The sequence below is a fragment of the Astyanax mexicanus genome, chromosome 2, assembly GCF_023375975.1.
Source record: "Astyanax mexicanus isolate ESR-SI-001 chromosome 2, AstMex3_surface, whole genome shotgun sequence".
NCBI lineage: Eukaryota > Metazoa > Chordata > Actinopteri > Characiformes > Acestrorhamphidae > Astyanax > Astyanax mexicanus.
The window spans coordinates 57,320,413-57,338,562 of NC_064409.1; the positions used below are offsets into that span (position 1 = coordinate 57,320,413).

The window sequence follows — 18,150 nt, forward strand, 5'->3', positions numbered from 1 at the left end:
ACCGAAATCACATTTCTTCACCTGTTCTAGTGCGTGGGGCTCTGGTGGGGGTTGAAGAGTGACGGGTGGTGCCAGAGTGGTTTTATGCATATTACCTTAATGTGAAATCACAATAATTGAGCGATCCAAATGGCTTATAGAACCATGTGATTCCTGATTTCTGGGTTTTGCATTAAATATCCCCCTTAAACTTGAAATTAAATGTTGCTCGTATTTATATCTGTATTGCACAAATGCTAGCTAGACGTAAACATTGTCATATGCTGTAGACTGCATGTGTTTGCAGTACAAATAATATAACACTGACATGCCAAAAGTCATGGGACAGGACCTAGTATTGTACCTATGGCCTTTGCTATAGAAGGCTTCACTGACACTGACTGGAGTCTTCTGGGTTAAATGTGGATGTATGTGAGATACTTGTTCGTACACATGGACAGTTCTAGCCAGATGCTGCAGGTCACAGTCATTACCCATTGCATTGTTCACTGTGGGTGGTAATGCCTTCTATGATGTATTCACAGTACATGATACTGTGGATCAAGAAATAGTACATTCCTACACAACTTTAGAAACGTAATGTCCCATCAATCTGCACCCACTATCAGACCATACTCAAACTTACTTTGATAATTCATGATGCCTTTCCCTGAGCACTGTTTGATCTGTGTTCAGCCTGACAAGATAACGCCTCACAACTTATACAGATATGGGCATTCCCAAGCTGTGGCTTTTGGTATGTCAGTGTTGGCTTATCGGGGTGTGCCAGTCCCATTCTTAATATCAGTATTGGGTCTAAATCACTAAATCAACTATTGGAAGAAAAAAGTATAATCTGATATGATGTTGTTTAGATAACCATGTTAAACAAAGTGCATTCAAACAATATATTGTTTGTATTATTGAGATCTTAGTTTAAAAGTTTGAAAAACATGATATCTGATTGATATCAGCATCCGCAGATACTCAAGGTTGCAGTTTCGGTATCGGTATCAGACATTAAAAAGTGGTACTGTGCCAACTCTAGTCAGTGTATGTGATTTAAAAGCAGAGTTGTCATGTAACAAAGTACAACTACTTATTTACTTAAGCAGAAATGTTGGTTATCTATACTTTACCAGAGTAGTTATTGTTCAGACAACGTTTTACTTCTACTTCTTACATTTTTACTCAGTTATCTGAACCTTCTACTCTTTACATTTTAGAAACACCTCTGTTACTCCTATTTCATCGTTCTCATTGTTCACAAAACCCTATCCAGATAAATCTCTCCATCCGGAAAGAGTGAATTTGATTGTGGCTATATGAGAAATATAAGCATCTACCATTACGATACTCTACTGGATCACACGCAATCCATCATACCTGCACACATCACACTGTTACACTTCAGCAGGAACATAGCAGATGTGCATTACATTACTTTTACTTTTATACTTTAAGTAGTTTTGAAACCAGTACTTTTACATTTTTATTTGACTAAAAGCTTGAGTTGATACTTAAACTTCTACAGAAGTATTTTTAACCCTAGTCTCTATACTTCTACCCGAGTAATGAATGCGAATACTTTTTACACCTTTGATTTAAAGTCAAGTAATCAGGAATAACTCACACATATGACCACGGTAAAGCTGCTTATTTATGAATTTATTTTCAAATGTAAACTTCACTATTTCATGCATACAAGTTAAGACAACATACATTATTTGACAAATTCTTGTTAATTCTCATATTTGCATAGGACAGAGTCACAATATATTGTCTAACATGTAAAAAATAATGTCATAAAAAGGTACAGCAGAGCAACCATAGACCAGCAACATTAATAGACTGTATAATTCATGGAACTGTACAACTGTAATACTTCACTGTAGTGATTTTGGTTGATTGAGGAAGAAAGAAAACAAAAAGAAAGAACAGAAAAACGCTGATACATGGCAGTTTTTTTGTTGTTTGTTTGAATGAGGTCATGGAGACAGGAACTGGCCGTAGTAGAAGTTACGAGTTATTGTACAAAGAGCGTTACAGCGGTGCTGTACTGTATAGTCACTGGAACAGGCATCGCATGGTTATGTAGAAAATAGAGACTAAAACATACATCAGGAAGGCAAGCCGAGTACACACAGAGGAAGCCTAGAGGACAGCCTGAGGCCTCTGTCTATACAACATTTATATTTGTTCATATCATGATTGATTGAAGGGCCATTGAGAGTAAAAAAGAATCATTAAAAACAACTAAAATTAAAAAAGTAAATGTACATCATTGATGTGAAAGAAAAGGGAAAAAAAGGAGTCTTCTTATATTAAAGAAGGAGATTTGGCCACTGAAAGATTTAATATTACTAATGTCTATTGATTTACTGGGTATCCAGCTAGAAGATCATTAAAAGAAGTCCATTTGAAGAACATTTAATCCTTCTTTTATCAATTCATCACAGGTGCTGGGCCTTGGAGATTTTTTTGCAGTAAAAGTTTACTGAGTGCACTTTGTTGGAAAGGAACGTGGAAGTTGTTGTATGAATTTGTGTTTATATGTAGATGTTTTTTTTTTTTTGGAACTGTGAAGTTTTTCTATACTGGGTTCTCCCTGCGTGGGGTGGGGCTGTGTGTAGCGTGTGGAGTCTGAGCCTCATATAGTCATATAGTAAGTCCTCAGCATAGTAAGTCCTCCTTATCAGGAGCAGCTTCTGCAACGCTGTGACACCACTGAAAGCTGCTTTTTAAAAAAGGTGTCAGTGTGTTCACGTCTGACCACAGAGATTAGGATACGACCGAGTGGCCGCATGCTTTTAAAGCACTCCTAATCATCACTGTCCACGGCTGAGGCTGCGAAGGTGACAAAACGACGAAAGCCTTCGCATACAGTAACAGTCTACACTCCACCCCGTTTCATGTGAAATGCATTGTAAGTTTTTTTTAGTTATCAGCTTGATACCGACAAAATAAAACTATATGAGAGGATGGAATAAGCTTCCTAAAGTGTGCTTACTCTGACAGATGAATGACGTCAAGAAGTTTTCCCCTGGACACAAAAACAGAATGGCATTAACATTGCCACTCATGGGTTCTTTGGAGATCAAAAAAAAAATAAATATACTAAACTGCACAAGCACAGTGCTATTCTACTTGTGGAGCCCCATCCACAAGTCAGGGTTAGTTAAGTTTGCACAGCTAATGAGGGACGTATGTAGGAACATATGTAGATTTTACATAAGTCTACATATTATTCACAGATATGTCTAACTGGGACAATCGACATCTTAAAGTTTAGCCCTGCCTTTGTTCATTTTTTAGACGTTAAAAAAGGTCTCTTTTTAGTTTCCTGAAGACACAATCGAGAGTACCTCAATGAGTCATATATTTTTGAAGTTTCTACAGCTTTCCTTTCAGCGAATGAGTTTAAATGTGCTTTGTGAAATGACAGAATGATTCCAGCTAATATGATCGCAATATGAACATTTATGCACGTATTCATTCGTCCTTTCTGAAAGCCTTTGGTGACTTGATGTCTCAAACACGAAATTCAGGAATCCGGACCCAGTGAGACTCCAGTTACTGTCAGTCACTCAGTGGCTCAAGTTATAGATCATATAGGACCACTCTGGCCTTTGCTATAGCGTCCTCCACCTATTCAAGCAATAGTTCCACGTGCAATAGTTTTGTGGGCCTGAACCCTGTTTCTTTACAAGCCAAACTCACATATTCAACCAGGACTGGCTACAAGATAATAGCAATACGCACACCAGCATCTACACACAGAAGCAAGCCTTAAAATCACTCTGCCTTAAAAGAGCTCTGCTCATCCTTTCTGTCCGAACATGGCATGGCTGTGTCCATTCTCTCTGTCTACTTTGCAGGCATAAGCCAACAGTACAAGCGCATAGTATAACTGAATGGAAGCTACAAGTCGACTACAAAATGGCAAGAGGGGGGAAAAAAAAGAAATTAAGAAAAAAGTACCCAAATAAACTAGTCACAAATGTATTTCAGTAAATACATCACAGTCAAAAAGAGAACAATAAAATAAATACATAAAATTAATGAAGCTTCAATGCATTGGTTTGATACAAGCAGCACATTTATAGCAAATGCAATTGCAATCCTTTGGAATGGTTGGTTGGGTATTCACTTATGAATATAACGTCCACGAATTCAGGCTTACTAACCATATACGCTCCAAACTGTACAACCGGGACAAATTAAGAATAACATAAAAACAGAAACAAACGAACAGAACAGAAAACCAACAGAAGCAAAAAGTACAAGAAAATCACACAAGAAAAGAAAAGAAAAAAAAGGTTCAACTTAAAAATACTTGTGTATCTAATGCACGTCATTCAATCCTGTACACATACTTAAAAAAACACATCACTCATAGAAAACTGTACAAGGTTATTTATTTAATGTCACCTATATTGTGTTAAATGCTTTTAACTGTCTAAGGGTTGTACTGGAATTACAACGTCATGCCTTTGGCACTCATTATCAAACCTAATGTGCTATTAAAAGAACTATGATTTTTCAACCCAAATCTACGAAAAAACTGGTTAGTATCATTCTGTCAACCAATAAGAAAATAAATTAGGCGCATTATAGGGGCAGTCCTGTGGTTGAATGCAAGGAAACCACTTTTAAATGAATTGTTGAATTCTTTCTTTTTTAATCTTGAGACTTTAGGAGTTGTAAGATACTGACAGATCCGATAATATTGCCATTAGAGTTGGCCCATCATTTCAGATATGCATTCCAAAAACAAACCAAACCAAAACAGAACAAAACAATACTTCATACATATTCATTCATAAACCTTCTCAGTTCAGTTTCTTTGTAGAGGTAAGAGTTCGGAAAGACATGATGAATAACATGGTGATGGTGATCGGAAGCCTCTAACCATGGAAATAATAATAATAATAATAATAAAAAGAAGAACGTAACAATCGTAATAATCATTAAAATAACAATAATAATAATAATAATAATATGGGACTACTACACTACCTACTCACAATGCTGTGGTCTCTATGGGTATGCGACATTTGTGAAAAATGAAGCTAATCACATCAGTCTCATGCGACGCTTTTCTTTTTTAGAGAAGAAAGGATTTACCTTTGTCAACTTCACCTCTTCACATCCACCCCTCTCTTCGTAGCTAATCGTAAAGAAGAAAAAAAAAGAAAAAGAAATGATACAGCTATATCCTGCCTAAAACAGAAAAAAAGAGCGTTCAGTGTCTCTGAATAAAGAGGGAACTGTCCAAGTTTACCTCCCTCACTGCCTATTAAAATAAACATATTAAAACAACAATATAGCATGGAGCAAGCTTCATCGCAGTGGACTGAAATAATGAAATCATGAAACAGTAATGGAACATGGAACAGTAATGACCATAAGCAGAAAAATAATGATAATTACAAACATACTTATTCTTAATCTGAACAAATAATCAGAAATAATAAAATGTTACAAATAAACAAACCCAGATAAGCATTTCCACAATAATCACATGCAACTTGTGTGATTTTTTTTTTTGAGCTGTTAGACAAAGACAGAGCAAATACAGTTTTGTTTTTACTCTAGACATGCCTCGATCTGTGTTCAATGGTCTCGCTTCTGATTCAAGTAGTTTCGGAACAGTGAAAATGAGCAAAAACAACAAAAACAGCTAAATTTGACATGTATTCCACTTTAACCTGTGACTATGTATGTATGTATGAATGCATGGACATATGTTAAGTAAAGCAGAGGCTTCAGATACTTATACTATCTATAAATACAGACTTTTCAGATCACATATTAGCTCATCAGTGAAACGTTACCTCCAGGAGGCCCTTGGTGGATCTATATTTACAGGCCCAGAAGAGTCACTGATGCTATGTGATGCTATGCTACCAGCTTTAGAGAGAGTAGAGTTTAGGGATTGAGATCATGGCCATTCCTTAGAATAACCTAAAGAGCACTCGACACTGACCAGCAGTGAGGAGGATAGGGGATGAGCAGAGATGAGCAGCCTGTTTTGCTGCAGTACGCAAGCTCTCTGGTAGCATGGGTGAGTGAATGGTGAGAATGTGGATGAAGAGAATATACTGTAAATGTAAGTAGAAAGAGATGAGGGATGAAAAGGTGATACATGTCTCCAGATAAGGAGTTGTGAAATTATATAAATGAACTAAACTAAATATGCTTTAAAACCACCACTATTGGCTGCAACAGGCTGGAAGTCCTCGTCACAGTACACTTCTGGAATTAGTCTACAGGGAGGGGAGGGCAGTTGATCTAAAGGAGCGAGACAGCTTTACATGTGGTCTCATTGCAGGAATAATGCGTCTGTGATGCTGTTTACTTTCATTAGGGGTGTTTTCTTTAGGCAGCGGGAAGAGAGAAAGCCTTGATTATGTGCGCTGGTTTGAAAGGCTCGGGCAGAGAGGCCCTGGGGGGAGGGGGGGAGGGCACATGGAGAGACAAGGCCTGGTATTCACAGGCCCTCCACCTGCTCCTGCTGCTCTGGGACACTGCATCCCCCAGCTGGGCAGTTTCCACAGCCTCCTGCCCCTTGCACTGCAAGGAAAATGACATCTTGGCGAGGCAGAGCATCTCAATATACATCTTTGGAAAAAATTAAGAGACCACTGAATCAGTTTCTCTGATTTTGCTATTTAAAGGTATATTTTAAATAAAATGAACATTGTTGTTTTATTCTGTAAACTACGAACTACATTTCTCCCAAATTCCAAATAAAAATATAAAATAACAAAAAAGACGCAGAGCTTTCAGACCTCGAATAATGCTAAGAAAACAAGTTCATGTTCATAAAGTTTTAGGAGTTCAGAAATCAATATTTGGTGGAATAACCCTGGTTTTTAATCACAGTTTTCAAGCATCTTGGCATGTTCTCCTCCACCAGTCTTACAGGCTGCTTTTGGAAAACTTTGTGCCACTCCTGGTGCAAAAAATTCAAGCAGTTCAGCTTGATTTGATGGCTTGTGATCATCCGATTTCCTCTTGATTATATTCCAGAGGTTTTTAATTTGGTAAAATCAAAGAAACATCTACTTTTAAGTGGTCTCTTATTTTTTCCAGAGCTGTATTTCTTATAGTTACATATAAGGCGATTTTTTTTTTGTATTTTAAAGCATTATTTTTTTGGAAATATGGGGGATTCATGATAAAATTATGCAGCATAACCCATAAGCAGCTGGGGGGGGTCAACAAATTAGAAAACCAGATTTAAAAAAAGATCCAATTCCACACATTGTTGTGCAGCAAACTTGTATTTGGTCAATGAAAGAGATGGAAGATTTTATGCATGGGCTAATTGTCTAATTTCTAGACATTTGTTTTTTCTTGGAAATATAGATAATCCATGATTCAATTTAGCAGCATATCCCATTAGCAGACATCGGGGACAAAATGATCAAGAAACCAGTTAATGGAAGATCAAATTCTACACACATTTTGTGTGACAAATTGAAGGTTTTTTGTCGTTTTTATCAATGGAAAAGATTTAGTTTTATGCAATCTAGGCTGCTGCTGGCTTTTTGTGTGGATCTCCAAGAAGAGCTTATTAAGTAGGTTTCCTTGAAGGCCTACATAATGAGCTTTTCTCTGTGCTGACCAATCTGGGGAGTTATCAAGTTGTTAACAATATGATGATCATCATCGTGTAACGTCTCTAAGTACAGATCTAGAGAGAGTATCCTGATATCTGAAGGGAATAGCTAGCTAGATGTTATTATTTTTTCGTAGCAACATGTTTTTGGACAGGGAAATGTGCGGCCTTCACAATCTGCAATGTTTAGCCCCAACAAAACAATGGCAGTGACAATATGTCACAATATGACCACTTCTAAAATGCGGCATCTAATTAAGCACATTTATGACAACAGGTGACAAAGGAATTACAAAGAGATTGAAAAAGTGTGTGTTTAAACTGTGTGTGTGAGCATGAACATAAATAGTAGAAATGAGTGTATGTGTGTGTGTATATGTGTTTGTACGTGAGAGAACAAGACATTGCCACAGCAGTTTAGACAGTGATGCTTCTATTCTCACAATGGTAGTTTGCGAGATTTAAGAGCCTCAGGTCTAAACTGATGAGGTGTAGTTATGAAGCATGGCTTGAAGCAACATAAGACCACTCTCTCACACCAGATCTTCATCCTCCCAGACTACAAGCAAGCAAAGGACGGCAAATCATGTTTTTCAAACGTTTACTCAAATGATATGTCTGCATTACTGCATGGGTTTTGGTAGCGGCATTCACAAGAGCCTGAAGAGCCCCTCTGAAGCGAGAATCAAGTTTGAAAGCAGCTGCATTAGAGGTTTATTGAGGTAATGTGTTTTACGGCAACCCTGACTCTTTGTCAGAGTGTCCGCAACAGTAAAAAAGTGTATGTAGAGGTCTGGATACACTACCAGTATGTAAAAAGTCCATAGTCAGGAGTCTCCTGACATTAACGCAATTATCATGATACACTGCAAACACAAATCCTGACCACTTGCCTGGATCAGATCTATACATCCTTTCTGAGAAAGAGAAGAAAAAAAAAGGATCTGAAAAAAAGTCCACTTTGTCGAAGCTTGGAAAAAGCGAACTGTAAAATCAGCACTCTGTCCTCTTCCGTTCTGCGCCGAGGGGCAAAAACCTCAGATAACATCTCGCCAGACATGCTATACATTCTCGTTATAATTGATAACATAATCTCTCTCATTGTCCACGAGCCTTCGCCTTCTTGTCAGACTCTTATTATGTGTCCTTTACTTTCCTGTATGGAAAAATCTAAATGTTCTGACATTTTGAATGACATTCAATAACAGAGACCCCCCTCACCCCACCACTTTAATGTGCAGTATGTATGTCGCTTTTCCACTGCATAGTATATTTATTCTATTTGACTTGGCTCTACCCAAATTGTATGCTTCTTATTAGGCACATTTATTATTTATTATTCATTGTTATTATTTTGTGGTTGCTCTGAAGGTGACGTACTCAGTGAAGGTGTCACTTCCTACATTTCAGGGACCCAAAAAGGAGTAGAATCAAGTGTACTCAATTAGAGTTGAGTAATGTAAGGTACCATGCAGTGGAAAAGTGCCAATAGTGGGATTCACACTCTCTGTAATTATTAGACAAATAGGGTGTGGGAGAGGAGAGGTGTGTCTGACTGAAAGAGCTATAAGGGAGAGCTCACAGGATATCTCTTCTGCTGGATTCAACCATTGGTCAAGCAATCCAGCCCATCTCTAGTTCATGATGCGTGCAGACGGTTCTCGTAAACTTGTGAATTCCCGGGTTTATTTTCGAGTTACTGTCAGGAACGTTAAGGAAAGTTATGATGCATCGCTTGCTTTTACATTCTCTCATACCACGTAAAAACAACAGAGCAAGCTAGCACTGGTCTATTACCTCGCAATTCCATTTTTGACATTTGAAAAATGGCTTTAAAAAAGGCCAGCTGCCATTTATATCATGTGAAAAATGAAGCCTGACTAGAACAGTACAAATGGTCCAACATTATAATCTTCTGACATCAATTACATCCTGAAAAGTTTTGCAGTTATGTAAAAATAAGTTTTATTCCAACACAATATGCACTGTTCACGTGATAAATTGACCAGCTGCTGGTGATGACCTACTGTAATTACGACTTGGTCACAAGACACTTTTACAAGTTGGCGAGATCCGTCCAAACGCATCATTACTCCACTCAGAAAACCTGCAGTGACCAAGCCTATATTTAATCCTGCCTGGACAAGCCTTCCTGCGACAAATGCTTCCATGTTCTCCATCCATCAATCCCTCCCTCCATTTTTCTCCCTCTCTCTCCCTTCCTCTCCCTGTCAGTCTATCTTTCTCTCTCTCTTTCTGTCTCTCTCCTCAGGTAGAAGCAGAGGCAGAGGACAGCTCTACTGCAGTGGCTCTACACTCTCCTCTTCAGCGCGCTATGAATAGCCCAGTGTGGGACGTTTCCTAGACAGCAGACCAGCCACAGCGGGGCGGGGTGGGGCATGGCGCAAGGCAGAGGTCCAGGGTGTCTACTGTTACCTGAGACTCTCTGCCAACACTCCACCCTCCTGTTAACTCTGGATATCACTGGCAGAACAACAAAAAAAACCTTCCTTCACACTTCTTTGGTGGTTTCTGCTTGTGTGCTTTTGAAAGCGAGTCAAAGAGACCCCGACAAAGTCCCTTCCTGGGTGTGTTATATACCTGTACTGTTGTGAGAAGAAGAAAAAAACCCTGAAGTTGATGCATGTGCAGTCTTTATGGTGCAAGGCAGCTGCTTTGAAACTTTATCCTCCACAATTTTCGGGGGATTTAGTTCAGTTCTGTAAAGGGGAGCAATCGGGCTGTAATGCTCCTCATTGGGCAGGTTGAGCAATGTAATGCGGTTTCATCACCTACATTCATACAATGTAAGGTTTCCCTTTGAAATCAGGACACAGCCAGAACAACCAACACAGCTTTGTAGAGAAAAAAACAAAACAAAACCAAAAACAAATAAAAGGTTTTAAGGGATAGCAACGTTAAACCAAAAAAAGAAGAAAAAAAGGGAAAAAAAAAGAGTTATTTCCAGTCTCAAAGACACAATTCTTCCTTTCACTCCATTCTAGTCTCCTCTCTGTTGAACCACCTCTTACAGACAAACCAAATATCATTATGGTGAGTAAGAATGACTGTTAAACCCAGTGCTAGTTTCCCCTGATGTGAAAACCAACAAAAAAAGACAAAGGAAGAGTGCCATTGTTTTTTAGTTGAGTGTAAGGCTGTTTCTTATGGATGCTTTCTCTTCATCATGTTCATTCTTTCAAGCTAACGAGGCCATCCCTGAGCAGGGCACAAAATTCAACCCCCGTTGAATTTCAGAGTAAAGTGATGCTTGTATTGTGCAGTCAAGGTGAATATTAAAGGAGAAAAAAAAAAAAAAAACAACTGTCTTGAATCCTGAGGTGTGTGTGCCCCTCCCCCTCACCCGTTTTTTTCTTAAATAAAAAGGAGAGAAAAACTCATCGTATACCTGTCAATTTTGTCTACATTTTTGTTCACTTGAACAACAGAGCTGATTAAATGAAAGGAACAAAAACAACCAAAAAAAGAAAAGAAAAAACAAAACATGGAAAACTGGCCACAGCCAGAAGCTATAAAAATACAGACATATGGTTCATAATGTAAATATTGCCATCTGGGAAAGGCATTTTCTTTTCTATTCTTTTCTGTGTTCTTTAATTTTCTCTTTTATGGAGTTGCACGAGAAAATTGCACTACAGGAAGCGGTTATGTACAGTAGAGTACACCACAGCAAGCGAAGAGATTAGCAAAGAGTAGGTGGCCGCTTACAAGTGTGCAACACCACGATTTTTTCCACAGAAAAGAATTCAGGAGGATTTAAAATGAAAGAAAAGAAACACATCCTGGAGCACCAGGGCGGAGGGCTGAAAGTGCGGCCGGTTTTAAGGCGAGTTGGCAGGGCTGAGGGCAGGGCTGAGGGCTGGGCTGATGGTGGGGCTGGAGGCGTCCGAGCGGCTGTAGTCGCTGAGGGAGCCCGGCCGCGTGCTGCCTCCTCCGCCCATCCCGCTAATGCTTCCCTGCTGCCTCTTCAGCATGGCCGGCTGGAAGTCGGAGTGGCGGCGGGCGTGCTTCATCAGGTGGTCGCTCCGCATGAAGCGCTTGTCGCACAGCGGGCAGCCGAACTTCTTCTCGCCTGTGTGGGTGCGGTAGTGGCGGGCCAGCTCGTCCGAGCGTGCGAACTTCTTACTGCAGTCGGGCCAGGTGCAGGGAAAGGGTCGTTCTCCTGTATCACAGAGAGAGACACACACACACAGCTGTCAGTGTTTACTCAACATTTACTCAACACCAAGACTGACATTCACACATATAATACTATCATGTTTTCACAACATTAGCTTTGTAATGTATATACAGGGTATCACTAATGTATACATTACATATCCTCATATAGACGACAACAGAATACAGTGTTGATGCAGACAAGATAACTGAGAAAAACCATACTGCTCACTTTCTGAACATGTAGAATTGTTTGCCATTGTATTTTCTGTTACTGTATGTATATATAAACAAGTATGTCAATTTATATTCTATGTATTTAAACATTATGTAGACAACAAAACACTAAATTAATTAAAAACAGCAAGAACTTATTTATTATTAAATATTAGAATGTAATTAATTATTTGTTTGTAATGATTTTCAGAAAAAATAATTTGAAACCTGTAAAGTTATAGAGATTTAACATTTATTATCAGCACTAAATAAATCTACAAAAAAAAAACATATTTCTATTATTGAAAACGGTAATTTCAAACTTTTGAATAATGTATTTATCATGTATTCAAACCAGAATACAGTCAGTGTCATGGAAATGCCTTGTATTTCCAACATGGCAACATTTAATAAAAGTCAATATATACATTTTTTAAAGTAAATTCTATTGCATTGCTATTGGTCCATTCATCATAACATTTGATACAATGCTATGAGACAATGTCTGATTTACATTACGACAAAAAGTAAAAATATTTTTTTGCCGAGAAGGTTTTAACATATGTAACATTATATTTGTGAAATTATATACACCATACACATCATCATAGTCATGCTAAAGTCTTGCAGTTGCAAAAAAAAGAAAAACCTTTATACTTTTAAAGATTGTATTGTATTTCAAAATTTAAAAACTTTATTCCGAGTAAATGGACACATTTGACCTATTTATTATGCTGAAAAGGACAAAAATACAACAAAAATATATAAAAGGCCTTTTGCATCACATTAGTAATATTGTACTGTGGATTATAACATTACTAACATCAATGCACTTCAGCATGTTTACTCAGTCTGAGCAAATTTTGCTTGGCTCTCTTTTATTTAAAGTAATTTGAGCCCATGTTGAATTGATTCTATTTCAACAGCTTGCTGAGTTCAGAACAAAGGTGTTAAGGAGGCCACAAGTCATCAACAGTACTATGCGTCGCTAACAGCAGTTAACAGGGGAGTCTGTGCCAACTGATGTGAACTTAGCAGTTTTTCCAACCCTTACGTGGACAAAGAGTTCTTTCAGCCCAGCTGAGTCCTGCCATGCCCTTTTGTGTCCAGTATGGCCCCTATTTAGCAACTGCAGACTCTCTCTGTTTTGATAGATCATGTGTAAGATCTTGTATCTTGTAGTATAATCAAGTGTTCGTCTCACGTAAATTCAGCTTCCACTAAATACAACCAAACAATTGAAGCATCTGCTGTCAGAGCCTTTAACGAATATTGGAAGAAGAACCAGGGTGATCAAATAAACACACAAAAAAATACATCTCCAATGTCTATACCTGAGCTTTTTTTCCACAAAGTGAAGTTACTGAATGGTAGGCCATTGTGAATGGTGGGGAGAACCCATTCACACACAGGTCACTCAGGGGTTTAACCTGCATTTAGATCACAAATGAACAGCCAATACAGCCATAAAGGCCCTAATGCTTTTCAGCATTTCGTGAGGCACTGCAGAGTTTAAACACTGGCTCTGACCCATTAGTTTTCCATCTGTAAAAAGCCTGTGAAAAAGTTTTTACAACCACAAACCCAGGTGAAAATCCCTAAACACTAAACAGAACTGTGCCGCAATATAAATGAGCCATATGTGCCAACAATATTGCATCATGCTAATGAAAAAATCATTAGGATAAGAAACAAAACACTGTAAAAGACATAGATAATTTATTTTATGTCATTTCAATCGCTAAATGTGTTTAAAAACACACAAAACTAACACAGTTGGGATGAAGCTCACCCAAGCATTTGTAGGGTTGACGTGAAAGCATGATCCATGCAAGCAAAGCAGCATTTTTCACTAAATGTGCACACGTTATGGAGCCAGACACAGTCTAATTAGGCAGGTTTCAGATGCTAAAGATCTTTAAAGTACTACCCTGCTCTTGTTCCAACATGTAACTATTAGTGACTCCACGCATGGGGAAATTATACCCTTCCCCCTCTTCCATCAGGCAATAAAAGTAGGCTTTGACACAAATCTACTCAAACCCAGATGGGCCTATATATCTTGGTGTGGTTTCCTCACAGCTCCATGTGGAAACTGTGTGAGCGGTCTGTATCCAGCATCTCGCGCTAAGAAGCAGAGAAAAACGCCTAATACACCATTCATTTTACTTCCATGTCACTGGTTTTCTGCCCTGCAATAGCAGGAGCCGCCATTCTAATTTTACCAGCTTTTTTTTTTTACACAGCAGATCCCCAAGCCAATGTGCTGCAAAGGCAAAGATCAGGGGAGCTGCTTTTGAATATAGTGCTGTTTTTCAACATATGGCCTCTGCATGTTATTGTCTTGTGACCGCAGACGTTTGACATGCAAACTATAGGAGAAAAGAAAGGGGTCAGACTGCCCATCTGACTCATTAAATAGGGAAACCTGACAAAGCGGAAAAAGCCATACGAGTGCCCAGACTGCCCATCGCCACTGGCTTTGTTTTGTGGTCTCCCTGAAGACCTTAATGGAAAACCATATTGTCACGGTCAGACAAAAACCTTGTTATCTCAAAAATTGCAACTTTAGAGGGAAAAGGAAAAAATGTCTGAGCTTCCTCTTCTTTTAACTTCTTTCAAACGAAGTTAATGTCAAAATAATTTATTACACCTCATTTTTTATTGGTCCATTCATTTTGAAATTTGAAAACATTGAAACAATGTACAGACCAACAGCCAGATTCAAACAAATTCATCTCACACTGATATGCCAAATGTCATGGGACAGGAACTATAACTTTTTCCCATTCTATGTTGTATAGAAGCCAAAGAAACTGCACTGACCTGCGGGATATTCGAGTGTGTGGCCTTCTATACTGAGAGAATGAAATTTCTGTTCAACCCAACACACAAGATATAACCTCACACCATACACATACATATCATAGGCCCATGCCATACACCAATTTCCATGCCATTTCCCGCGGTAACGACTCATAATCAGTGTGCATGCTCCTATACCTTGACAGCTGGCACTCTATATACATTTTTAAACGTGGGATACTGTTTTTTAGACCATTTGAAAATACCTCGCTCTCTTTACACCGAGTTACAAGTTCACACCACGAGCACATATATAATGTTACGATTCCCTTTTCTCTACAAAGCTACCATTTTGAGGACACAAGCCTTTGTTACAAACGTGACAATATGATGCCAGATTTATGTGAGAGACTGCTGGAGGGACACCGGGATCCCTTCCCCCCCAACAGATAATGGCAGTTAAAAGAGGAGTGCACCAGACCCAATGAGTCTAGACCAGCTAATGTCTAAGCTAACGTCCTGCCACTCGCCTCCACACACACTCGGTGCAGTAACCTACTCCCCCTCTCTCCGGACTAATGGGTGTACACTCGCACGCATTCACACAAAGCCATGGAGAGAACAAAACAAACAACCCAGCTTTTTCATACCAGCTTAGTCACTGGTTATTTAACTCACGAACGGAAAAAAACACGTGCAAACTGCACATTCGCCGAATACACATCTATAAAACGTGCTTATTCTTGTTTATTTACTTCAGTACAGTCCATCAAACTGACACACAACAAAAGGAATACGATAGGCCCCACACACCCACATTCTCACGCCAGCGAAAAGGCGAGCAAATAACGTCTCGGAGCTCCCATTCCTACGCAAACACGCCATCATCTGATTCTCATTTGCAACACATACACACAAATGAACTTTCGTCCGCACAAAACAACAATATCAATCTCTCCCCTCTGTAACCTTCATCGCTTGCACGCCCACGTGAACTAATCCAAAAGGGGTCACTGTTGTTTGGCCTCGTTTAAACATCCTGGATCTCGCCATCATCCTGAGAAATAAACATAAATAGACCAAATCTAAGATTAGCCTAGATTTGAAAGAAACAGCACTATGGAGCGATGGAACTTTACAGGGTTTTGATCTGTCTTTCAGTAATTAATAAGTAAACTATCTGCGGATTATTCACTGAAGCCAAGGTTATGATGTGATTTAAAACACACACACACACACGCCCACAGACACAAACACACTTAAGGTATCTACGTGTCCTCAGGTAGCTTCAGGGCAAAGGTAGCTGATCCAACAACATCAATATTTCACCGGCTATAAGAAAGATGAGCAGGTCTAGAATGACTAGGCTACTATAACAGCCAGGCGCAGAAGCACAATGCACACAGAAATCCGAAACATTACAAGGGCTTACGTAACTGAAGCATCAGACAAGTGTGCTCTGGATAGGCTGACTCCGTTCATATGTAGTTATATTTATATAGGAAAGCACAGATAAATGAGAGGAAATGAATCTGAGAGAAGCGTGGGAGTTTGAAAAAGTGCCACATTAGCAGCGGTAGCAGCAGTCGCGATCTGACTGCAGATGAAATTCTGGATAATTCTGGTCAACTACGCTGTAGCTCAGAAGCTCTATCTATCTTTTGTGCTGCTGTTGCTGGCGACAGTCCAGAACACTCTTGAGGCCAGTGTGAAGAGGGAGCTTGCGTGCGTGCGGTCAAGAGAAACCTCCAGACAAAAGTGCCATGCCGCGTCATCGCCCATCTAAAACAAGAGCGTGCAGCCTATTCAGAGGAACTGCTGCGCTCAGGGCTTTTCTGCTCGTCCGTCCATCTGTGACAAACGAGGACATGAAGCAACATTTCCACAAACACACTAATCACTTATTGGGGTAATCCTCGTCATTGTGTTGAATTATACAATACAAATAGACTTACAAGAAAGGACAAGATTTGGTCAATGGGTGGGCAGGGGGTTCTGAGAAATCATTAGGGCAATGGGAGTGAAGTGGAACAAACTGGAGGGAGTCTTTAAAAAAAACTAATAAATAAAAATACACCCCTAATTTGTCTCAATACACAAGCCACAAGCATGGAAAAGTGCCACACTAACCCTGCTTCATGCACACAGCCATGACTTAGCGAATTTGCACAAAGCACATCCATCTTAACCACTCCCATCACAGCCTTCCTTTTTTTTAACACCAACATTTCTTGAGGGGGGTGCTTGTGGTGTCCCTATCGGCAAGTATCGGCCTAGCGCATGGCATGGGCTGCGGGTTTCTGACGTCAGAGGCTGCCAGTAGGTCAGCTCTCTCTATCTCTCATACTCTCTCTCTTTTTTGCTCTCTCCTCTCTCTCGCACGCTCTATCTCTCGCTCTCTCTCTGGAACGGTGCCAAAAGGACAGTGCGTGCCCCTGCCTTTCTCAGAAAACGGGTTAGTAATTAGGGAAGGGCTTTGGTTCTGAGCTCTGCTCTAACGAACACAGTGACCCAGTTACCCTGAGTGGCCGTAACAGCACAGTCACTCGCGGACACATCCAGCACCTCAGCGAACTGAGCAGCAAGTGTCTTCCCCTCTGAGGAGATATGATTATGTCACAGGTAGCGTGCTTACATAACTGTTCCCTTTTGGTGCCACTGGGTCAGTGAATAAACTGCTTGGTTCCCGTTCTTCCCAGCTCTCACATGAGCACATGACCATTCAAGTCCATGGTTTAACTGCACAAAAAAAAGATGCAGGAAGGAGAAGCAGAATCCAGCCTCAGTCTCAGACCCTACAACTGAATGGGCTCTGAAATGGATGAGTGGGAAACTGGAGAGAGGCCTTTTGAGGAGAACGGTCTGCTCCTCAGACATCTGATCAGCTCTGTATCTCAGCAACCCTAAAAGAGACTGACTAATGATCCTGGAGACTTAATGTCGGTCACCTGTTCCAACAATGAACTACCAGCATGCCGGGGAGACCGAGATAACATTCCTCCAACCTTCTCAGCCGTGAGCCTTGCACGCAGGCAGGCAAGGGAGGTGGTGAGACATGGCCACCAGTGGGAGGTCTAATGAATCCTTCCTGACTGTTGAGCACTATAAGCCCCATAAAAGTGCACTTCCCAGCCCACGCTGTGTTAGCTTAAGGGGTTAGCACACGTGATTTCTGAAGATGCCCCTCAAATATGCAACAAAATGAGTTTTTTCCACATTTTAAGCTTTCCACTAGTTGCCCCTTGGCTACAGTATTGGCACCTGGGAAAAAGCTCCTATTGAGGGGCCCTATTGGGTAAGACTATGTGCGCTAAATAAGGTTATAATGTTCAAAAAGCAGATAA

At 39.8% G+C, this 18,150-nt stretch overlaps 1 protein-coding gene across 1 annotated transcript in view; it reads right to left on the reverse strand.

Moving 5' to 3' along the window:
* Positions 1–1,626: 1,626 nt before the first annotated feature.
* The window catches only part of klf13 (Kruppel-like factor 13), a 33,816-nt gene continuing 17,292 nt past the window's right edge, over positions 1,627–18,150 (reverse strand). The window contains exon 2 of the mRNA XM_007246486.4: positions 1,627–11,789. Coding sequence (XP_007246548.3) covers positions 11,449–11,789 — 341 coding nt within the window. The 3' untranslated portion in view covers positions 1,627–11,448. The remainder of the gene's footprint in view (positions 11,790–18,150) is intronic.